We start from the raw sequence: 23,137 nt of genomic DNA, 5'->3' as shown, positions 1-23,137 counted from the left end.
CCTCTGTAGGGCTCTCCTAACCTGCTCTGGGTGGGGGAGCTGCCCTGCTCTGGGAGGTGAGAAACTCCAGCCTGTGTTGTTTTCTGTCACTCTGAAAGAGTGCCCTAGGAATGCTATCTGAGCTTAAATGCTAAGGCAGAAGGGGAGTATTCAGAAAACAGCCTTGGAACCTGTTTGGAGTTATCTCCGCTGTTTCCTTTCTTGAATTGGCAAAGATTTTGCAAGGAAAACGTCTGCTTCCATTCGATGGAGAGTAGTGTATCTCAGGAAGCACCTGAGGAGGTAGAACTTCCCCACCCACGGTGTGAGCAGTGCAGGGATCAACGTTGGGAAGCAATGCAGACGACTGGATTCAGAATTCCATGCAACGGGGATGTGTGTGCCTCCATCCTGAGCTGGGCAGCTTCTTCATTGACAACAGCATCAGCAGTTTGCTGTGTGTGGTGCCAAGCTGGCGCCGCTCAGAGCTCTGTGTTACACGAGGGTGGAGGGTTACCACACCAACAGCAGCACGTGGCCTCCCGGGGGGCTCCTGTTTAGCAGGGCTGGGCTGAGCCCATGGGGAGAAGTGCTTCCAGGGTTCCTCAGTCCTTGTTCAGCCTTCTGCTGCTGCAACCGAGACTGGAAGGGCCTGACTCTTGGTCCCTGATGCCAAACCAGAAGGATAACTTCTGGGTGATGAGCTGATTCTGATTGCCCAGTTCTGACTGCATCTGTCTGCCAGGTCCCAGCTGAGGTTGCTGGTGGGGACGATGGCAGCTCACCGGCAGCTCCTCCCTGCTCAAGGTAATGTGTGCTCTGAGCAGAATCCATCCCAGAGCTGGTGCCCCACAGACCAACCAACCCACCAACACAGAGGCTGCCAGAGCTGAACTTGGCCTTTGATGGTCCCAGTTGTCTCTGCTCTGTTTCAGGCCTGCTGCTCTCTGTCTTGGCTCTGCACTTCTGCACCCAGGGCCCTCTTGCCATAGCAGGTGAGTGCACAGGAGAGGATCCTCTTGGGAACGGGGCAAAGGCAACTTGGTGTGATGGGACAATGTCCCTGTCCTCTCTTGGCTGTAAGCTATCAGGCAGAGCTGTGCAAAAGAAACTTTTCTTGGGGTTTTGACCCCAGAAATGGCTGTAATCTCCTATACAGTGTGCCTTGAAGGGGAAGGGAGAAGCTGCTGTACCATTTCCATAGTCAGTGATTATCTCTGTCCTGCTGGGCAGGCTCCTCACTGCTGGTTGCAAACGGGTCTTTGGTTTGGTTTGGGATAGGGAACCACAACTTGTTAAGCACATGGATGCTATTTCCTTCACCAAGGGGGAACTTTGTGTTTTTCAGGGCGCAAAGTTGTCAACATGTCCATAACAGCCACCAACCACGCCTCAGTGGCTGCCACCAAAGCTTCCGTGGCTACCAAGCAGACCTTGGTGGCTGCTGCCAACACCTCAGTGGTTGTCACCAACCAGGCATTGGTGGCCACCAAGCAGAGCTCATTGGCTACCACCAGTGCCTCAGTGGCCACCTCCAACCAGGTATTGGTGGCCACCAAGCAGAGCTCAGTGGCCACCTCCAACCAGGCAGTGGTGGCCACCAAGCAGAGCTCAGTGGCCACCTCCAACCAGGCATTGGTGGCCACCAAGCAGAGAACAGTGGCTACCACCAGTGCCTCAATGGCTGCCTCCAACCAGGGATTGGTGGCCACCAAGCAGACCTTGATGTCTGCCACCAGTTCCTCAATGGCTGCCTCCATCCACACCTCAGTGACCACCACCACCACCTCGGTGGCCATCAGCCAGACTTCAGTGGCTGCCAACACCTCCGTGAACCTTACAGAACAAACCCTGGTAAGGAGAGGGAAGGGGGATGCTGGCCATGCAGAAGCTCTGCTGCGCTGTGACCCCTGGCACGTCCTCCCCCCAGCTCAGCTGTCAGAGCTTCCAGTGCTTCGGGGAGAGGTGCTACCAGGATGAAGCCCACAGGAACACAACGGCCACCTGCCACAATGAGACCTTGTGTGAGGTACGGAGCTTACGGTGGCTGCTGGGGGCCGTGAGCACAACACCTGATTTTCCTTTGCCTCTCTCACAGTTTGTCCATTATTTTTGCTCCTCTGTAATTGCCTCTCTTCACACTTCTAGTGTTTGTTTTTTTTTTTTTTTCCCTTTGGCTCTGCTGTTGCAGCTGTATCGTTTCTCCAGCACGAACTACACTGCCAGGTGCAGCAGTGTGTGCAGGGCAGAGCCGTGCAGGACCAATGGCAGCATGGCCCTACAGCAGTGCACCGTGGAGTGCTGCAACACCTCACTCTGCCTGCAGCTCAATGCGAGCTCCTATGGTAACTGCTCCGTGGTTTATCCCACTGCATGCGAGAGAAATGGGTGTGCAGACCCATCATGTTCGGCTGGCTGCATCGCTGCAGTTCCTCTGCCCCACGGAGGCCACACGTGGGCTGTGTCTTCAGAGCTCCTCTGTGCCCACAGGTGATCTGCCCCCCACCACTGTGCCACCCACGACCACCATCACCACCACCACGACCCTGCGGCCCCCCCCACGAAACGTAGGTACCCGATGTGATCTCTGTGCAAACGCCGCCTCGAAAGGGGAGCAAATCCTTAATGAGCTTTGCAAGGACAGAGATGTAAGGGTGCTAAGCAATGCACCATCTGCATTGCTCCAAGCGGCCTGAGCTGGCTGTGGGACAGTTTCTTCGAGCCACAGAAGGGGTGGGGTGATGCTGGGGCACCCAAGTGATGGGCTGGAAGGAGCTTTATCTCTGCCCAGCCTCACTGAGAGGAAGGAAAAGGAGGTTTGAAACTTGTGGTGGTGTTGCAGTGAGGTTTCGTGCAGTGGCAGATGGGAGCTGTCTCTTATCTCTGAGTGTGAAATGCCAGAGACAGATGATGGCAAATGCTGAGATGCAGTGGAGGTTTGGGAGGGCACTGTGGAAGGAAGGGCTGCCCGAGGTGCAGATCTGGCGTTGGGCATCCTGCTGCCTGCACCGCACCTGCACAGGTCTCCTCTGGTCTTGTCTTGCAGGGGAAAATCTGTGCAGCGTTCTCCTGCCATGGGGATGGATGCTTCAAAGGCAAGAAGAGCACAACTAGATGCTTTGTTGGGCATGATTTCTGTGAGGTATGGCTGGGACAGGACAGGGGGGATGTGCTGCAGTCTGTGTGCATCCCCTCAATGCAAATGCCAGAGGCTGAGCAGGACCAGCAGATGAATCTCTCTCCTCCTTCCAGATGAAGAAGACGGGCTTCAATTACGTGGCAGGATGCAGCAAAGCCTGCAAGGCTGCCAAGCCTGTCTGTGCCCAGGGGGTGAAGGCTGCCTGCTTCCAGGAGTGCTGCCCCGCCACCCTCAAGGGCAGCTGCCTGAAGCTGGATGGCAAAGTTCATGTGAACGGTGCTGGGCAGGTGGCTGTGTCCCCACTGCTGCAGCTCCTGGTGTGGGGGGCAGCCCTCCTCCTGAGCTGCAAGGCCTCCACTCCCCTACACGGGTAAACAGCAGACCTGCAGCCTTTCCCCTTCTTGATTTCAGCTGAGGTCACTATCAAACACTCTCTGTTGCATCCCCATGCTTGTAGATCCCTGGAGTTTGTAGATGGTGACTTCTCCCCCCATGCAGGTGATCCCCATTACATGTCATCTCCAGGAGCTGTGAGCTGCAGCATTGCACCTCTGCTGCAGGGATGGTGGATGCTGGAAAGAGAGACCTCAGGTATAGGAGTGAGAGGATGCTGAGCCAGCTTGGAACCCAGGAACCTCTGCCTTGACCTAAGGCACAGCTTACACAATGTAGTTACAGGCATCACAGGCAGCTGGTAATGGCTCTGTGGTGCCACTGCACAAACACATTCTGTCCTCTTCCTGTTCTCTTTTAAGAAAATAATAAAATAATAACAATAATAAAGAAGCATCAGTCCCTTGAGTCGATGTCAGGCTGCTTTGGGCACAGCTCAGCTCGATGGATGCGATGGGAAGGGAATCCCAGCCATAGGGCTGTGCTGGGACAGCAGCAGGAAGGATGGCTTTGCTGGGAGCTCCATGCAGTGGATGTGGGGCTGAGGGCAGGCAGTGTGCAGCCATCACCAGCCCCTCCACGCTGCAGTGATGCTGCACCAAAGCCATGCCACAGCCTGGGCCGTGTTGTCACATCAGTGTATCAGCAGAAAGTGACAACGGGACGGAGCTCTCGGATTTTCCTGTTTCAGAACCGACTCGCAGCACCACGTTTCTTGTAGGAGCGCTCTGGAGATTGTAGCTGATATTTCTCACTGTTCTCCTTTCATTTCCTCTTTGCAGTCTTTTATCTGCTCAGCACCATTGCCGACAAGGGAGCAGAAAGCACGGGCTGCTGCTTTTTCCGTATCTGCCCGACTTTTGCTGTTACTTACAGCGGAAAGAGCTGACTCACCGAGCTCCCCTGTTGGGCACGTCAGCGCCTGCTGACATTTCCCAGCACCTGCTTTCACCCTTTGCACCAGTTCTTTGCATAATTAAAGCTCGGAAGTCAGCTGGGTCACGACATTTAACAAAACATTCCAGGTGCTACCGCAAAAAAGAGCCCTTCCTGATGGCAGTAGGAAGTTAGCAGCTCTGCATTGCCGCAGGCCCGGCTCTGTACACGCAGTACCCTCAGCCTGAGGACGCTCCGTGCCCCCCCTCGCCCGTACTCCGCTTCTGCTCAGCCTTTCTCGCCGCTCTCCCGGCTCTCCGCCCCATTAACCAAGCAGCATCCCGTTTAAAAATCCTTCCCGGTCCCATCCAGCGGAGAGGGAAATGATGCTCGGTCGCTTCCTGGCGCTTTGCGAGCCTCTGTCCGGGCGGAGGGCGGCGGTTCCGGCCGCGGTGAGGAGCCCCAGCAGCGGCTGCCGAAGCCCGGAGATCCTCGCGGGGCCGCACCGGCGCAGCTCCGTCCCTGCGGCCGGAGCCGAAGGGTTAAGGGAGCCCTGGGGCAGGCCGGGAGCGCGGGGCGGGGAGAGGGGCGACGGGGCGGCGGCGGCTCCCGGCAACGGCGACACCGAGCGCGGCCGCATCGCGGACCCGACCCCCATCCCCGTCCCGACCCCCATCCCGGTCCCCCCGAGCTCCACGCTGACCGCCGGCCCGGAGGATGGACCAGTCGGTGGCCATCCAGGAGACGCTTCTCGATGGGGCGACGTGTCGAATCATATCCTTTGCCCCGTGCGCGTCCAGGGAAAGGCTGGCGAGTTCGCTCTTTTTTCTTCCCTTTCTGACCCCTCGACTCCCATCTCGGTTTGCCGTTCCTTGACCCACGCCGCACGCCGTGCAAGGAGCCGTGGCTGCGGGGCAGAGCGTGGAGAGCCGGCTGCTGGGCCTGGTGGAGCGCGGCGGGCAGCACGCGTGGGTGCCGAGATGGGGCAAAGCGGGCTTGTGCTTGGGGAGGGGGAGGGATTTGTGTGGGGTGGGATCTGCCCGGATCGAGGCAATCCCTCCGCCTCTGCTCCGTGTTCGCAGGATCTACGTTTACACCCACCGGCGGATGGCCATCGCTGCGGAGGATGTGTGGCTGGAGAGGGTTATCCCCATCTCAGAGGGGTTTGCAGTGGAAGAAGGTATTCACGCGCTTCGGGGCTCAGTGGCCACCTCCAGAGGAGGGGATGGAGGGATGTGGAGTCTGTATTTCGTTGTTTACTTGCTGTGCTTTGGGATCTACTCAGCCCGTCACGTTTTCTCATCAGTTTGTAATCCTTGGTGAAGCTGATGCATCTCATGGCCCAGCTGAAGGGCTCTGCTTTATCAATCCTGCAATCCAGAGCAGCACTATGGGCTCCTGCAGGGCTGCACTGCCCACCCTTGTGCCTTCAGGGAGCAGATAGACAGAATCTGAAGGCTGTGCTCAGTAATCCGATCTCAAAGTGTTAAATCAAATGCTACAGTCCTGTCACTCAGCTTTGTAACGGCACTTTTGTTTCTGTTTGCAGTGATACCTGATGGTGACCTTCACGTCATTGGTGAGTTTTGCTGTTGCTGTTATGCCTGTGCTGCTGCAGCCACTGAATCATAGAATTACAGAATGGTTTGAGTTGAAAGGGACCCTTGAAGGACATCTGGTCCAAATCTGCAGCCCAGGACACCCACAGCCCAGCCAGCCTTCTCCTGGTCTGTTGTCACCAGCCTGGCTTTGTTGCTCATTAAGGGGTGGTTCACCCTCCTGGACTTTCCTTTCCCAGTTGCTGTACCTATTGAAACCCATCTTATCCTTCTTTGTGACCCTTGCCAGTTCCTGCTCAGTTCCAGCTGAGTCTTGGTCTTTCTGACCCACCCCCCATGCAGCCTGGCAGCATCCTGTGCTCCTCCCAGGGTACCCGTCCCTGTTTCCATCGTGTTCCCAGAACAAAACATATTCTAGAGAGTGATTTTTGCATTTTTTTAATTACATCCTCACGCAAAATGTGAAAGTGAAATGGTAAGACCTGGGCAAACCTGCTGATGAAAGCCTGCAGAGGCATGCTTAGCTGCAGGGAGCAGAGATGGGGCTGTTCCTGAGCAATGGGCAGCACTGATGCATGCTCCTCTCCTCCTCTTGGTGTCACAGGTTCAGATGTGACCGTTCGGATCCGCTCCCAAGGCGATGGGCTCACAGTGCAGCTGCCTTTTGGTTCACACACCCGCACGTTCCTGCAGGAGGTCAGCAAGTGCAGCACAGGTACGTGTGAACACCTTCCTGGAGGTGTTCGAGGCCAGGTTGGATGGGGCCCTGGGCTGCCTGGTCTAGCATTAAATGGGGAGGTTGGTGGCCCTGCATGTGGCAGGGGGGTTGGAGATTCGTGATCCTTGAGGTCCCTTCCAACCCTGGCCATTGTGTGATCCTGTGTGCTCAGTGGTAGGGATGCAGGAGCCCAGGCTGCATTTGTGCTCACTGCTGAACCTCACGCACAGCAGCGATGCTTTGTGTCATCGTTCTGCAGCACCAGGGGGCTCAGCAGAGGGGAGCAGCACGTGGAGGCAGCGCTGTGATACACACCTGCGTGCTGTGCAGTCAGAAGGCCAAACGGAGATTTGCTCTGTGTATTCCGGTAGACCACAAGCAGAAAGCTGTCTCCTCCCACACTCTGTGCTCGCCCTGTGATCTCATTTCCTCGTTACCGGCAGCAACCCGGTGCTCTTCCCATCACGGATCCCTCTGGGTTTCTTTTTCGGGGGGATGGAAGCCCGCTGCACGCTGCTGCTGTCCCAAAGACTTCGTGCTGCGGTCAGGGCCTCAGGGCCGGCCCCGGCTCCTGCGTGGGGCGGGAGGGACGGACAGCCGTCCTCCGGCGGGCGGAGCGAGGCGGAGCGGGGCCGGGGCGGAGCGGGACCGGGGCGGCCGGGTGCCGCGATGTCGGCGGGCGGGCGGCCCCGCCAAGGTGAGCGCTTAGGGGGGACCGCAGGGAAGTGCTGGGGCCGGGATTCGAGGTCCGTCCCGTCCCGTCGGAGCCGCCGCGCTCGGGCCGGTGGCGGTGCTCAACCCGCGCCGACGTTGAGTCCGAGCGATGGGAGCCTGATGGTTTGAGGGAGGGAGGGTCAGGAGGGGTCCGGGCGCTTGCTTAGTGCGTGGTCGTGCTTTGGGGAGGGCACGCTGTCCGCTCGCAGCCGTGGAAGCTCTCCCTGCTGCCCCGAGGGCTGCGGTGAGGGGCGGAGGGTTCGATCCGAGCAGCGGCGGCTCAGCCCGCGCTCCTGGGCACGGCGGGGGGGAGATCGGCAGCGGTGGGACCCCGAGGGCCGCGTTGCTGGCCTGGATTCTGGGCTGCGCTTTCCTCGATGGTGAATCCGGTGTCGGTTTTCATGTGCTGTGGCTGCGACCTTTCAGCTGTTCTCGGCCCGGCTGTGGGGCCGCCCCGTGTTGTGCCGTGCCGTGCTTTGCTGTTCGCCTTTTCCCCTCCTGCTCCCAGGAGCTGCTGCTGTGCGAAGGGAGCGAGTGAGAAAGCGCAGAGAGCGGAGCGACGCCGGCGCTCGGCGTGGCGTTCAAAATAGAGGTCAATCCATTTCTGCTTTACCTGCCTTTGGCTGGGCTGTTGCTGCCATTCCTCCTCTCTGTTCTCTGCCGGGAAGAGGTGAACTCTGCAATTCAGACGTGAGACAGCGGCACAAAATGCACTGAGCTTTGGATGGGGGAACATCTGTCCAGCTGTGCTGTTTAACACGGGGCTTCAAAGCAACTGGGAAGGACCTGGACGTGTGCTTAGGAGGAAAAGCACTGAGCTGCACCGGAGCCGGGTGCTGTGCTGGGATGTTTTTGTTGCACCTGGAGCGCAGCAATGCCCTTTGCATTGTGAGCTCGTTGGGAAGCAGCTCTCCTATGAAACTCTGCCTCTGAGCTGTGACAAAATCGCCTTCTCAAGGTTTTGTTGTGTGTTGCTTCAGGCTGAGTTGTTCAGGGATCTCTCTTTACTTTTATTCCCTCTTAGAAGAAGAAAGCACTGTCACACAAGGTCTTTGGGGACAGAAAGTAATACAGAGTGAGGGTTTCTCTGCTGTTGCCCATAATATCTCCCACTCTGTCATTACGGGATCATGAGCACTGAGCCAGAGAGTCCCATATGCAAAAGCACATTTATATAGTGTGCAAATGCTGCCATTTGCTGATAGAGCACTGCTGGTTCCTTCTGTCTTGTGTGGATTAAGGCTGGTGAATGCATCAGGGGATCTGGGAAGGGATTTTAATGGGCTTTAGCTTCTGTGGTCGTTGTTCCCAGTTTGAGTTAGGCCCCTTATCTAGAGCCCTGTGTGTGTGTGCAGACTCTGCCTGTGTGCTCCTGTGCAGGGAGGGGTGGGCTGGATGCGCTGCTGCAAGCAATGCATGGCACAGGTAGTTCTCCCTTCTGGGTGCTGAGCTGGGTCTGGCTTTATCTGAAGGTAGGATACACCTTGCTGCTGTAGAATGGTGTTGGAATGTTGCTGCATGCTTTTCGTAGCAAGTCTTCGTTGCCTCTGAAGTCCCTTCTCACTGCAAATCCTGGGTCAGGCTGTCTGTGTTCTGCTGCTCTCTTATCCCTGGTTCTCATTGGTTCTGTGCCCCACTCAGGGATTACATGAGGTTGTGCATTGCTAAAATATTCCACGTTGGGTTGCGAAATGATGGACCCCTTCTAGTTAGATACAAACTTATCTGAAGGAAACAGCCCATTTCCAGGCCTAATCTCTTCCTTAGAAGAATCCGACATAAAAGTTATTGCTGTTAATGAGGTTCAAACATGAAGGTGTGACGCGTGGCCATGATCTTTGTGTCACACAGTGCTACACAGCAGCCAGACGTCTCCCATGCTGCCCAGCGTTGTCCAAATAGAGCCCAAACTTCTGCTCCCTCCTCCAAAAGCAGCAGCAGTTCAATTCCTGCTGCCTTTACTGCCAAAGTTCGAGTTGGTTCACATCACTGGCGAGATGCACAGCGTGGTGCTTATCAGGAGCACTGCAGGGGCTCAGGCAGCTCTGAATCAGTGCTTAATGCCTGCAGAGAACACACACGGCTCCATCCCAGCGCACACAACGGGGGCGCTTTGGGTTGGATGGGCTCTGAGGGAGCGCTGTGCTGCAGTGCTGCTGCTGGTTGAGGTTTTGTCTTATCAAAGTCTGCTCCTGCTCAGCACTGTGGGGCTGTGTGTGATCCGTAATGAGGTTTGAATCATGTGCTTGTGGAAGCAGCCACTGATTAATCCTCTTAGACAGCCTTTCTTCTCAGAGGACTCTTTGGGCAGAAGAGGTTTTCCAGGCTGTGAATGCGACCCCTTCTTGTCAGTGTGTTTATACTCAGAGTACTCAGAGTTCTGTCTGTGGGATGTGCTCGTGCCCCAGAGGATGCACTACAGCAGCAATAATACTTAATCATTTATCTCAACTGTGCTCAGCTGAATGAATGGAACCTTATGAGCTGAAGAGCATCTTCTGTGTCATCTTCAGATCTGTGTGCCACGTGTCGTAGCCCTGAGATTGCCTTCTGTGCGTGGACATATGGAAAAGCGATGCAAAATTCTCTGTTTTGCCCCTTGTAGGAGCAGAATGTCGTGGCTAAAACAAGCGCTGCAGGCTCTTTAAATTTTGCTAACAAAGTGCCACATAATTACTGTTGTACCTGAATCTAATTGCATTTGCATAGGGTCTGTTCTGTTTTTATTTTTTTTTTTTTTAGGGAGTGTGGTTTGCATTGAGGCACTGTTTCTGCTGCAGTGTGGTGGGTTTGCACAGGGGCTGTACTGCACTGCTTTGCAGGAGGGGCTCCCGTGCTTTGCTGTGCTGCTGCAGACAAGCAGAAAGCCTTTAAATAGCAGTGTGCTTTTAATTTTGTTCTTCCTTTCCTTGTACTTCCTGTCTTGCTTCAGAAAGGGAAAGCTTATTATCCGTGCAGCTTTCTGCATGCCTGGGATAAAGCCCAGGGGGGTGGGCAGCTCTGCAGCCCTGTGCCATGCTGTGTGTCCCTCCTGCCTGTCGCTGTGCCCCACCAGCCCATCAGATAAGTGACAGATCCCAAGATAACCGAGATGCTTTGGTTCTCTGTACAGACGTAAGCTACGTTGGTTTCCCTTCTGTTTGCCTGTGGTTGCTATGTTAAACGCCCCTTTGTGTTTCACGTGAAACTTTCTTTTTCTTTCCAGAAGCAGTTGGCTCTGAAGGCATCAAGCAGAATGGAAAGAAGCTTGCAGTCAATCCAGGCTGGAGCCAGGACAGCACTGACAGGACTGCTCCCAGGTATGGATTCTGTCTGACTTCACTTGAATCACATTCAAAGTGATTCTTTTCTGGGTGCTTCTGTGGAATGGTGGGTAGCAGGAACGATCTGCAGTGGGCAAGCTGATGGTGTTCTGGTGTTGAGAGGAAGGAGAAATTGCAGAGTGCTTGCTATCTGGTTTCCTGGTTTTCAGCTGGAAAGCAAGAGGAGGAACTTGGTCTCTGTGGTCCCAATGTGTCTGAGCAGGGCACCAGCACAGGGTATGTGGCTGCTGCATTATCTGCTTCTATCTGCTAGCACTCACCACAGGTACCAGGATCTAGAGCGGCTTCTTGAGAAGAGACCCCTAAGATCCTATTTAAGAGAGGAAAAATGAAGCCCAGCATCAGCACGCTATCAAAACTGGAGTGGGAATTTCTGCGCTGCCTCTTGGAGCCAGTCCTGCCAGTCCCCCTATTTGGGCATATTTTGCTGTGTAGTGGGACAGGACTGGCTGCTGTTGTTTGTTTTGAATTCAGAGAGCTTTGGCTTAGGGCCACCCCATCTCATAGATACACTCCTAGAATGTTAAGAGTTTCATTTTTCAGTTCCCAGGACTTTGTGGACCTTGCTGCATATCCTTCAAAGTCCGTCTCTGTGCCATCCTTGGCATTCACGTGCAGGTTGTTGACCTTACATTTATATCATATACTTGCTTGTGGGAATTCCTGAGCTGTGTCAAAGGGAGCTTGCAGTAACTCACAGAGCCACAAGATACTAAACAAAACCCCCACCCTTGCTGCCTCCTTACTAGACAGAAATGGGAATTTTCTCCTACAAAAACAGTTTTGCATTCTTCTACTGTCATCTGAAGGGTTGAGCAGAGGGCGATTGGCATCTGCCTGTTCCAAGGAGCAGGAAATGTGTGTGATTTTATATCAACATCCAGGCGGGCAAAATCAGCCCTGACCCGACAGGCTGTACTGGGTGAGCCAGAAGGATTTGTTCTTTCAGTTGGTTAAACTGGTTTTATCTAGAGAAGCTCTGAGCTGTCATCAGAAGCGCTCGTTTCACTCTTGTCTGCTCGTTCTGAGCACTGGCTGGTGAAACAGAGAGGAAGATCTGGATCGCGTCCTCAGCAGCAGAACGAAGTTGGTCAGGGTGTGTGCTTATCCTGTGCTTCATCTCACAGTTCTGCATTCGCTTGCAGGCAAAGCAAACTCAAACCAGAGGTGACAACAGAAATGGTGAGGTCCTCCAGCATGATGGTCTCAAACATGGCTTCAGCCTTATCAGAATCAAAGTTTGGGCTACGAGATACTATTGTCAAATCTGAGCTTGTGCAAAGGGAGGATTCCTACACGTACATCCAGAACTTCAGGTAATGATCAGTCCTGATTTTGGAAGTGGGATGAGAGGTTTTCTGTGCCTGGAGGTGCATTGGTTCCATGCAGCCCTGCCACCTCTCTCACTGCTTCAGGTCACTGTTTAACATTGCTGCCGTTCTAATGAGCTCCTAAGAGCTTAGGAGGAATAATCTAATGATGAGCAAAAACTTTTCTGTGGTCAAGCTCCACCTGTGCTGGTGATGCAATGAATTTGTCATTTCAGACTGCTACTGCACAGCTCAATCAATGTGTTTTTATACTGATTGCAAAAAATGTGTGTGTTTCTGTAAAACAGGCACATAAAGGTGCTACTGTAATTAAATCACTGTAGGAATTTAAGCTCTGCCACGTTGTCTTAACGTCCCTCTGGAAACAAATTACTCCTAAATAATTAGTAATTACTTGGGTTAATAATAGTGATATTTGCAGCTCTGGGATTTAGCAAAAGTGAATTTCTTTGCAGGTTTTTTGTTGGGACTTACAATGTGAATGGTCAGTCCCCCAAAGAAAGCCTCCAGCCTTGGCTGAGATGTGACTCTGCACCTCCGGACGTTTACTGTGTTGGGTGAGAGCCTCCCTCCTGTTCTTCCCTCCAAACCTCAGCCCTGGGTTGCTTTGCTTGTGAAGGCATAGCATGGAGGTGTTCAGCCAGGACAGCTGAGGAATGTTTGCATTGCCTTACTCTGCTGCACTGCTTCAGAGTGTGTGTGTGTGTGTGTGCATAGCCTGGAAGGGCTGTTGTTCTGGTGGTTGGGCTCTTTGGCACTGCAGTTTTACATCATCTTCAATGCGGTTCAATATAACTTAGCTTTACATTTAACATACCTCTGAAATGAGCATATCTGAACATTCAAATTCAGTTATAATTTAGAGCATAAACTGTTTTAGTTCTTTCCTGGAGGAAAGGGCTGGAGTTATAACCAAGTGTGTGCATCCACGGGTTCCTTCCTCTACTGCAGTTTCCAGGAGCTTGATCTGAGTAAAGAAGCCTTCTTTTTCAATGACACACCAAAGGAAGAAGAATGGTTTAAAGCTGTAACTGATAGCCTTCACCCAGACGCCAAGTATGCAAAGGTAAATGTGACTTCTGGGGAGGTTTGAGTGTGGAATCGTTTTCCAGTCGGGCCTCTTTTCACCTTGTTCTCCTGTTTTCAATCGCTGTGTCTTTCAGAGGGGCATTGTCTGCAGGCTTTTGCTCAGTCAGAAGGTGACGTAGGCAGTGTTACTGTGCAGAATGCCAAGGCAGAGGGCAGGCAGGACAGCTGGGCGCCATGCCTTAGTGGAGCTCCTCCGGTTTGGGGGTAGAGAATAGGAAGCATCTGATTGTTTGCCCTGTCTGTCTCCTGGTATGCATGCTTGAATGAGCTGTCAAGGCATCTTGGAAGGAATACTGCTTGTGTTTTGGCTCCTTCTCCTTACTTCTGCTTTGTCTCTCATCAGTTGTCTAAGGGAAGCTCCTTCTATGGGCTGCCTGTGCCTCGGGCTTTGCTTTGGGCTTCTGCTTCCTTTACTTCAGCATTGCTCCCTGGCTCCCTCCTGTGCTGTGCTGCTGGAGTGCCTGTAACTGTGTGTCGAGGTGGTCTGTTGGATGAGCCTGCAGCTCTCCTTTGCGTGTACTCTGACCTGTGTTCTGGGCTGGGAGGCAATGTGCCTTCTCCTGTTCTGGTATTTAATGCAACAGGATCTGTTTTTCAGGTGAAACTTGTGCGACTCGTGGGAATAATGCTTCTGTTGTATGTGAAAGCAGACCTTGCTTTGAACATCTCTGAGGTGGAAATTGAGACTGTGGGAACTGGCATCATGGGGAGGATGGTAAGAATTGACAACAGACTTTGGAGAACCCTGGGAGCCCATCTCCTCGGATGTAGAGGTTATTCTCCCAGCTAAAAGGTGCAGCTGCCTTTAGAAATGCATGTGGTGGCTCAGGGTGTTTGCTGGAGGGAACCACCATCTGCTCTCAAAGCCTTGCAGAGCTTGAAAGCTTTTTCCCAATTGCATGTGTTGGGCTGTGTGAGGCCATGAGGTTTGATGGTGGCTGTGGTTTTGCCTAAGGCAATCAATGTGAGGAAACACAAGCACAAGAAACCTGTCCTTCCAGATTATAGATTTCCTGAGGGGGACTTAGTGGCCTCTTGCCATTCTGCTCCGTTGGAATGAAGTCTGTGTCCTTTCACTGTCATTTCTGCAGCTGTAACTTAGCAGAGGTGTTTTGGACCAGCTGAGCCACATACTTCCTCCTCCACTTTCAAATCTTTACATTCTATGTTGAAAGGTTTAGTTTGTTGCTAGACAGGTTTCAGGACTGATGAAGCAACTGACCAGCACTCTTACTGATTTGAACTTCCTTTAGTGTTAGCTAAATCCTGAGTTACAAACTGGGCTCTGTGTGTTTGCTTGCCACCTTCCGTTGCTGTGTGTGATCCTCACCTGAGCTAAAATTCACAAAGCAGTTATCACCTGCAGTTATCAGTTGGCTTTTCAGCCTTTTTTTCTTGTGGAATTTGTGGTCTGCCTCGGCATCTTCTGGGTTGTCTGCTGCTATTAACTCATTTCTGGATTCATCTGTTGAGTACAGAAAAGTTTCTGAGCGCTGTATTTCTCTTTCAGGGTAACAAAGGAGGTGTTGCCATAAGGTTTAAATTCCACAACACAAGTGTGTGCGTTGTGAATTCTCACCTTGCTGCTCACACGGAGGAATATGAGAGGAGGAACCAGGACTTCAAAGACATTTGCTCTCGGATGCAGTTCTGCCAATCGAATCCCAGTTTGCCACCTCTCACTATCAGCAAACACGAGTATGCTTCTTGTTTGACTGTGTGGATCACTGCAGGAAGCAAGACAGAGCGTTGTGAATGTGGTGGGCTGTTGTCTAGGCAGGATGTGAGGAGGGTGGCTGATGCTTTAATTGCTAGCCTGGAAAGGCCAGAAACACTTCTCTAGAACTCTGGTTTTGATAGTGGTCGCCTATATGGTTCTGTGTGGTTCACTTGGCCACTTATGCTCTAACAAGCCTTGTTTTAGTTCCTGCAGGAAAGAGGCAATAATACACATGAACCTCCTCAATGTGTTTTGGTGTTTAGTGAGGAATATAAAAAGCACTAGCTGTGTAAAGATAGTGACAATCATGCAGAGTGGGAATTAAGAACAGCAAAGGCGGAAAAAGTGGCTGCTCATTCAAGTTCCAACTCTTGCTTGTGTGCTGTGGTGCAGGAAGACAGACACAACACCCACCTGATCATGGGGAGATTAGGGAGCTCACACGGGCATCTTTGGGCCCATGTTCAGACTTCTGGTCTACGTTCTCTTGCAGTGTGATCTTGTGGTTGGGTGACCTCAACTATCGGCTGGAGGAGCTGGATGTGACGAAAGTGAAGCAGCTTGTAGATGAGAAAGCATTTTCAGAGCTTTGGCAATACGACCAGGTACTGATGCCTCAACCACCTGCAGGTGGTGCTGAGTGTGCTTAATGAGGGACTGCTCGCGTACTCCTCAGCCTTCTCAGTGCTGAACATCTCCCCTTTAGCTCCTATGGGAGTTGGGCTTGAGCTCGTTCCATTTTTCTTCTTTTTTTCTCCTGTAGCTGAAGAGGCAAATGAATGCAAAAGCTGTCTTTGAAGGCTTTACAGAGGGAGAGATTTCTTTCCAGCCAACATACAAATACGACGCTGGCTGTGATGAGTGGGACACGAGGTACAGTGATTGCTTCATATGTGACGCTCCTGTTATCCTCGAAGGCAGTAAAAATAAAGTGAAAAAGAAATAGAGAAATGGGCCTTGTTCTGGTTTCTGGCAGAGCAGTGTTCTGCCTTGCATTGTTATTCCACCTGAACTGTGCCTGGAAGCTGTAATTTTCACCTCTGTCCTAGTGAGAAGTGCCGTGTTCCAGCTTGGTGTGATCGGATACTGTGGAAAGGGCAGAACGTTGCTCAGCTGAGCTACCGCAGCCATATGGCTCTGAAGATCAGCGACCATAAGCCAGTTAGCTCCGTGTTTGATATTGGGGTAAGTGTGTCAGTGCTGAAGGAAATTAAGTCTCCTGACCGTGTCGTGTGTGTGGGTGGAGGAGGGAGGCTCTCCTGCTGGATTGTCCCCACTTTTATGGCATCCATGTGGAGCAAGGGCTGGGTAATACTGAGCATGATAAGATAAGCTTGTGTTAAGTGATGCTCCTCTTAAGTTATTCTGTGAAAGTGTATCTGCAGGTATTTTTTTAGACGTATTCTTTTTCTTTAATTATTTTTTTCAGAAGCTTGCAGTGCAGGAACACTACATGACTGGTAGCCCAGGAGTGTGCTGTCAAACTTCATAAATAACAAACAAATAAGCAAAAGCCCTGACCGCGTGATTCTCTCTATAGCAAGGTCCTTTATTGCTGGATCCTGAGATCTCAGAGCAGTAGTGCTCCAAGGAGCTCTGTTCTTCGAATACATTGCACTGCTAAAATGGAATCACTTCGTGTTTCGGGCCCACATATTATAGCTCACCTGCAGAGGCACTGTAAACACGATTTAGTGCTGTGTGTGCCCTTTTCAGGTGAAAGTTGTGAACGAGGAGCTCTACCGAAAGGTCTTTGAGGAAATCGTGCGCTCCCTGGATAAGGTGGAGAACGCCAACATTCCCTCGGTGACCCTCTCCCAAAGAGAGGTAGGGTCTGTTCATCTGCTGTGAGTTGCTGGACAAATCAAGCATTCCCAGACCCTAGATGTGTTTTCTCATGCTAGCAGTTTGTTAGATGGATGTTGGACCATGTGGTCTGGTTCCAGTCAAGTACAGGCTACCGAGCTGAAACGTACAGCCACGTTACGAGATGGAGAATAAAAGGGTAGTTTCAAGTAACAGCAAGTTCTTGGAAACATAAAATGTGAAATTCTGAGGGATTTGGAGAAGGTCACAAGACCAGCATTTGCTTTGTGTGTTGGGGACTATAAAAGATAAGTAACCGAGAGGCTTACAGATACCTTGTTCTCAAATTCCTCTGGGGTTATTTGAGGGTTTTAAAGGGCACGCTGCTGCAGTGTGTAAAGAAGTGTAATCCTTTTTAATCCTGGAAGAGGCGGGATGTGGGAGCAAGAGGGTTAATCTGGGTATCTTGCTGCTTAATGATTAAACTATGGGGCAGCAATGGGAGGAATTGCTGCTGGTGCTTGGCGTGGGGGGATTGGCTGATGATGTTGGCTGATGATGTTGGCTGACGTTTGTTTCTAGTTCCACTTTGTGGATGTCAAATACATGCAGCTGCAGGTAGAGAAGTTTACAGTCCGCAATGGACCAGTGCCCTGCCAGTTTGAATTTATCAGCAAACCAGATGAGGTTACCTACTGCAAGGAGTGGCTGATGGCTAATCCTAGTCAAGGCTTCCTGCTGCCAGGTGAGTTCCTCACTGTTCATTTCATGTAATGAGCTAATTATTGTAACGTGTTGGCTTTGTTCTTTTTGCTATTTTGAGAGTGCTGTGCTTGTTTACCAGTTTCTTGGTTTAATGCCTTTTTTAAAACTCAGTATTGTTTTCTTCTGTCAGGTTCTGAGATCACAATTGAGTTGGAACTGTTTGTTAATAAATCAACAGCTACACACTTAAACTCTGGAGAAGAAAAACTTGAAGACATTTTGGTCTTGCATCTCGACAGGGGGAAGGATTATTTTCTGTCTGTAACAGGAAACTACTTGCCCAGTTGCTTTGGGTCTCCCATTCATACGCTGTGTTACATGAGGGAACCGATCCAAGACATGTCTGCAGAATCCATTCGGAATCTTGTGAGTTAAAGATAAGCTTCCCTTCTGAACAGACACCATTAAAACTAGGTGATTGTCTTATTTGTTGCCACAGAGCCTTCTTTCGCTCCCCTGGTCCATAGTCTGAAAATGCTGATACATCTCCACACCTTGTTTTAATGCTTTGTTTGGGTACAGCACTGACAGTAATATGCCATTTGCTCTGCTTGCACGTTGAAAAAAGGTGTGTGCGAAGTGTGATTGAGAGCATCTGTTTTTGTTTGTGCTTATGATACAATTGTGCCTGACACAGCAGTCTGTGAAAGCTGGTGAGTGCAGCTGCACAGTTTAACAAGTCCTAGTTCTCAGCTGTAAACTCTGTGAAGCAATTTGCAGAGTTGAACTAGCTCACTTTGTTCCCTCTTTATTTTTTCCTCCTTACCTCTCTCTCTCAGACCCTGATGCCACTGGAAATGAGTGATAATGCTACTCAAGCTGAAAAGCCTCTGGAAATTCCCAAAGAGCTGTGGATGATGGTGGATCACTTATACCGCAACGCTTCCCAGCAGGTTGGCAGTGCTTGTGCTGGAGCTGCAGAATAATTTGTTGGCATTTGGTTAAGGTTTGGGGAAGGTGGCAACCATTGCTAAGTGTGGATGTTTGGCTAATGGTAAAGAGTGAAAATGAATATCTTTGAGATAAGAGATTCTATTACCCTGAGTTGCAGGGTTTGTGAAGGCGATGCAGTCTGTGTGTGGCATACACCAGCAGCTCCCCCTTTGCTTTGCTCTTTACTGCGGTCTCATAGCCTTCCTAAAACTGCTCATGGTGAGGTTTGTGCTGATGGCTACCAACCTAGGGATGTTTTTCCTGCCGTTTCATAATTTTGGCTTAATTTACTCAAATAACTTCTGTTTCCCCTTGAGACTGATCAATGATGGCCTTTGCAGGAGGACCTATTTCAGCAACCAGGCCTCAGGTCTGAATTTGAGCAGATCCGAGACTGTTTGGACAAAGGAATGCATGATACCCTCCGTATCCTTTCAGGCTGATGTCTGATTGGGCTCACTATGCCCCAAGCAAAAGATCAAAGCTGACAAAGGTTTGATCAGTCTCCTGTGCTCCGTCACAGTTTTTAAACTGCTCTCTGTCATCTCATGGTAACTGAGATGTGCTGCTCTTTGCAATCAGTCCTAATGCCTCTGCTGAGTCCTTGTTGTATTGATGCACGATTGTTGATTAACTACATCAGTATCTAATTGCCAATGGAAACAGTTTGCTATGTGGGGCCAAGCAATTTGACTCAAAGCTGTGAACAGCAGTTCTCGGAGACCTTAGCAAAGATCAGTGTTTCAGCAGACATGCTGCCAAAATAGACCACGCTGTGCTTACCTCTTCCTTAACCACCTTTGGACCAGTTGGCAGCAACCACTCGGTAGCAGAGGCGCTGCTGCTCTTCTTGGAAAGCCTGCCAGAGCCAGTCATCTGCTACAGGTACTACAGCAGCTGTTTGGAGTGTGCCAACAACTACCTGCTGAGCAGCCAGGTAATGCCAGCTTCAATGGGGGACCACTTCTGGAAGGGGGTAGACTGGTTTACTCTGGACAAATTACAGCATTTTGCTATGAGAAATGTAATCTTATCATGAAAGAAATGATCCAGAACTTGGGTTATTAAGAGCTGTTCCCATATACAGACAGTGTGATGTTGGTAGTAGACAAAGCTGCCAAGTTATTGTTGTTTCTTCAATATATGTTGTTTTTTTTTCTCCACCCAGATTATCTCTAACCTGCCAGAGTGCCATAAAAATGTGTTTGAATATCTAATGGCATTTCTACGAGAACTACTGAAAAATTCAGGGAAGAACAATTTGGATGTGAATATTCTAGGTAAGGCAAGCAAAATAACCACTCTGTTCAGAGGGGTTTTTCAGTTAGTAGGACATATTTCTCCAAAGCAATTGCAGTCATGGTCTCCATAGAAAAATGGATTTTGCATCCTTGCAGTAGCCAGAAAAAAAGTTTTATGGTGTCACAGAGAGGTCAGTGTGTCATCAGCTTTATCTAACCCCTCCTGAAACCAGGCTCTCTCTCATTACAACTAATTGAGATTGGTGGAATTACCCTTAATAGCTTGCTGTTGACTGGTGCTCTCTTTTCTCTCTCTCCCTTTTAAAAATGCAGCTAGTATATTTGGTGGCCTGTTACTTAGACCTCCTCCTGGACATCCTATGCCTGATATAACGGAAAAGAGGAAAGCTCAGCAATTTATCCATCAATTCCTCCTGAAAGAGAACAATTTATCGTGACTTTCAGATGCAGCTAATCTGACTTTTAGATATGAAACTACTGTAAAGAAAAAAATGTACAGTATATCAGTTTTGTTTTTTTTTTTAAATCACAGTATTTTATACAATCTTTTGCTATTAAATGCAGCTCAGGCATTTAGAATCAGGTGTCACTGTTAATAAGCTGTAAAGTACATTGAATTTCTAAATAAGCTGTACGTAGACAAGCAAAAATATAAAAGCTGATATTTACTCTTGTATTTAACTTGTATTAAAGCACAGAATTTTTAAGTCCTTATTATTTAAATAAAAACATCTCAGTGCATTTTCCAGCTTTGGGCTCTTGGTTTTAAGTGTGCTTTAAGTCCCACCTGTTACAGGCACGGAGCAGCTCTACCCACTGTAGGATACGAGCATTTCCATGCCTTCCCCAGCACGCTGTAACCCTATGGAAGCGTGCAGCACCACAAAGCAGCACTGCAATCAAGGACAAGACCCTGGGCTACAGAAAGATGGGTAGTTTTAAATCCAGCTGCTGGCTGATGGCCCAGCGTTGAGCAGCACCACGGGCTTCTGCCTCATGGGGGTGGGCCTGGGTGGTGGTTCAGGGCTATTCAACATTCCTCATCTCTTCATAAAGATGCAGCAGTACTCAGCGTGCAGTGGTGGAGCAGTTTGTTATCTGGTGTCTGATGATCAGGGGCCTGGAGCACCTCCCCTACGAAGACAGGCAGAGGGAGCTGAGCTTGTTCAGCCTGGAGAAAAGGCGGCTATGAGGAGACCTCATTGCAGCCTTTGGTTCCTGAATGGAGCCTACAAACAGGAAGGAATCAACTCTTTGAAAGGGAAGATAACAGCAGGACAAGGGAAATAGTTTGAAGTTGAGGGAGGGGAGACTTAGGTTGGATGTCAGGGGGAAGTTCTTTACAAAGAGAGTGGTGAGGTGCTGGAACAGCTGCCCAGAGAGGCTGTGATGCCCCGTCCATCCCTGGAGGTGTTCAAGGCCGGGTTGATGGGGTCCTGGGCAGCCTGGGCTGGTATTGAATGGGAGGTTGGTGGCCCTGAGATCCATGATCCTTGAGGTCCCTTCCAACCCGGGCCATTCTGTGATTCTGTGATGTGGCCTTGGGGGATCCTGAGGGTCAGTTTGGACAACGAAGCTCTGAGGAAAACCTCATTTTAGCTCTACTTCCGACTTTGTCTAGGGAGGAAACCACACAAACGGGTACACAGCTGCAATTTGTTCCCTACTGTGCGACTGATTTAAGGCTATGAGTTTATTTAAGCAGGAGCTGGGCTCCGTGTCCGCTCTTCCCTGCCGCTCCTCATCGCCCCACACCCCGCTTCCCTAACATCGCCGCCGGGCCCAGCGCTGCTCACTGCGCATGCGCACCCCCGCTCCCATCATCGCCCGCGGCGGGCGCGACCCTCCAGTCGTAATCACGATGTCGCTGGGGTGGGAAGAGAGGTGCTGCTGCTGCTACCGCTACCAGCAGCTCGGTGAGCGCGGTCGGAGCGAGACGGGGCGGCCCCTGGGGGTTGTGTGCGGGGTTGTGGTGGGCTCTGGCGGCGGGTGGTAGTGGAGCCGGACGGACTGAGGCATCGCTAAGCTAGGGGATAGGAGGAAAGGCCTGCTTGGGCCCGTAGGGTGCGGGCTGCGGCGCGGTGCCGACGCCTGGGAGTGCTGCGGGGCCTTTGAGCTCCGGGAGGGGTTGTGCGGAGAACGGGGGTGTGACCGCACCTGAAACGAGGCTCGAACGGGCCGGCCAGTTGTTCAAGAAACGTTTCTTGGGGTTTTGACTCCAGAAATGGCTGTAATCTCCTATACAATGTGCCTTGAAGGGGAAGGGAGAAGCTGCTGTAACATTTCTATAGTCAGTGATTATCTCTGACCTGCTGGGCAGGCTCCTCACTGCTGGTTGCAAACAGGTCTTTGTTTTTGTTTGGGATAGGGAACCACAACTTGTTAAGCACATGGATGCTATTTCCTTCACCAAGGGGGAACTTTGTGTTTTTCAGGGCGCATAGTCAACAACATGTCCACAACAGCCACCAACGACGCCTCGGTGGCTGCCACCAAAGCTTCCATGGCCACAAAGCCGAGCTCAGTGAACATCTATAACCAGGGATTGGTGGCCAACAAGCAGATCTCATCGTATGACACCAGTTCCTCAATGGCTCTCTGCAGCTTCACCTTAGGGAACACCGCCATCACTGAGATGCCCGCCATCACCTACGTGAACCTTACAGAACAAACCCGGGTAAGGAGAGGGAAGGGGAATGCTGGCCATGCAGAAGCTCTGCTGTGCTATGACCCCTGGCACGTCCTCCCCCCAGCTCAGCTGTCAGAGCTTCCAGTGCTTCAGGGAGAGGTGCTACCAGGATGAAGCCCACAGGAACACAATGGGGTGGTGCTGGGGCACCCAAGTGATGGGCTGGAAGGAGCTTTATCTCTGCCCAGCCTCACTGAGAGGAAGGAAAAGGAGGTTTGAAACTTGTGGTGGCGTTGCAGTGAGGTTTCGTGCAGTGGCAGATGGGAGCTGTCTCTTATCTCTGAGTGTGAAATGCCGGAGACAGATGATGGCAAATGCTGAGATGTAGTGGAGGTTTGGGAGGGCACTGTGGAAGGAAGGGCTGCCCAAGGTGCAGATCTGGCGTTGGGCATCCTGCTGCCTGCACCGCACCTGCACAGGTCTCCTCTGGTCTTGTCTTGCAGGAGAAAATCTGCACAGCGTTCTGCCGTGAGTATAGATACTTCAAAGGCAAGAAGAGCACGACTAGATGCCGTGTTGGGTATGATTACTGTGAGGTATGGCTGGGACAGGACAGGGCGGATGTGCTGCAATCTGTGTGCATCCCCTCAATGCAAATGCCAGAGGCTGAGCAGGACCAGCAGATGAATCTCTCTTCTCCTTCCAGATGAAGAAGATGGGCTTCAATTACTTGGCAGAATGCAGAAAAGACTGCATTGCTGCCGAGCCTGTCTGTGCCCAGGAGATGAACGCTGCTTGCATTCTGGAGTGCTGCCCCACCACCGTGAATGGCAGCTGCCTGAAGCTGGATGGCAAAGTTCATGTGAACGGTGCTGGGCAGGTGGCTGTGTCCCCACTGCTG

At 51.3% G+C, this 23,137-nt stretch overlaps 3 protein-coding genes and 1 long non-coding RNA gene across 5 annotated transcripts in view; 3 read left to right on the top strand and 1 right to left on the bottom strand.

The window, feature by feature from the left end:
• Nucleotides 1-752: 752 nt before the first annotated feature.
• Nucleotides 753-2,473, top strand: LOC122168488 (serine-rich adhesin for platelets-like). Its single transcript, XM_042833852.1, has 5 exons — nt 753-786; nt 915-974; nt 1,328-1,833; nt 1,910-2,008; nt 2,171-2,473. Exons 1-5 carry the CDS (start codon nt 753-755, stop codon nt 2,471-2,473), a joined length of 1,002 nt encoding a protein of 333 aa, XP_042689786.1.
• A 2,590-nt stretch (nt 2,474-5,063) lies between these two features.
• INPP5B (inositol polyphosphate-5-phosphatase B) lies at nt 5,064-20,355 on the top strand. Of its 2 annotated transcripts, XM_042834036.1 has the most exons (22): nt 5,064-5,161; nt 5,276-5,355; nt 5,470-5,567; nt 5,937-5,966; nt 6,551-6,661; nt 10,584-10,677; nt 11,847-12,017; nt 12,488-12,589; nt 12,984-13,098; nt 13,720-13,836; nt 14,632-14,819; nt 15,335-15,446; nt 15,605-15,714; nt 15,891-16,026; nt 16,558-16,668; nt 17,230-17,392; nt 17,543-17,778; nt 18,192-18,305; nt 18,687-18,771; nt 19,155-19,282; nt 19,514-19,625; nt 19,920-20,355. In XM_042834036.1, exons 1-22 carry the CDS (start codon nt 5,105-5,107, stop codon nt 20,042-20,044), a joined length of 2,595 nt encoding a protein of 864 aa, XP_042689970.1. In that variant the 5' UTR covers nt 5,064-5,104; the 3' UTR covers nt 20,045-20,355. The 2 variants fall into 2 exon arrangements, with proteins under 2 accessions (XP_042689970.1, XP_042689971.1); XM_042834037.1 differs by lacking the exons at nt 5,064-5,161; nt 5,276-5,355; nt 5,470-5,567; nt 5,937-5,966; nt 6,551-6,661 and adding an exon at nt 7,307-7,361.
• LOC122168575 lies at nt 6,369-7,232 on the bottom strand. Its single transcript, XR_006171288.1, has 2 exons — nt 6,980-7,232; nt 6,369-6,633 (listed from the first exon to the last, which is right to left on the bottom strand). It is a non-coding gene; the product is annotated as an uncharacterized LOC122168575 (long non-coding RNA).
• A 1,072-nt stretch (nt 20,356-21,427) lies between the features above and the next one.
• LOC122168486 overlaps nt 21,428-23,137 on the top strand; it is a 1,845-nt gene continuing 135 nt past the window's right edge. The window contains exons 1-4 of the mRNA XM_042833851.1: nt 21,428-21,523; nt 22,043-22,284; nt 22,740-22,832; nt 22,943-23,133. Of these exons, the coding sequence (XP_042689785.1) occupies nt 21,469-21,523; nt 22,043-22,284; nt 22,740-22,832; nt 22,943-23,133 (581 nt within the window). The 5' untranslated portion in view covers nt 21,428-21,468. The remainder of the gene's footprint in view (nt 21,524-22,042; nt 22,285-22,739; nt 22,833-22,942; nt 23,134-23,137) is intronic.

This window comes from Centrocercus urophasianus, unplaced genomic scaffold (genome assembly GCF_019232065.1).
Source record: "Centrocercus urophasianus isolate 14NV4802_14NV808 unplaced genomic scaffold, USGS_Curo_1.0 seq_43, whole genome shotgun sequence".
In the NCBI taxonomy this organism is placed as follows: domain Eukaryota; kingdom Metazoa; phylum Chordata; class Aves; order Galliformes; family Phasianidae; genus Centrocercus; species Centrocercus urophasianus.
This window is presented reverse-complemented; position numbering and strand designations above follow the sequence as displayed.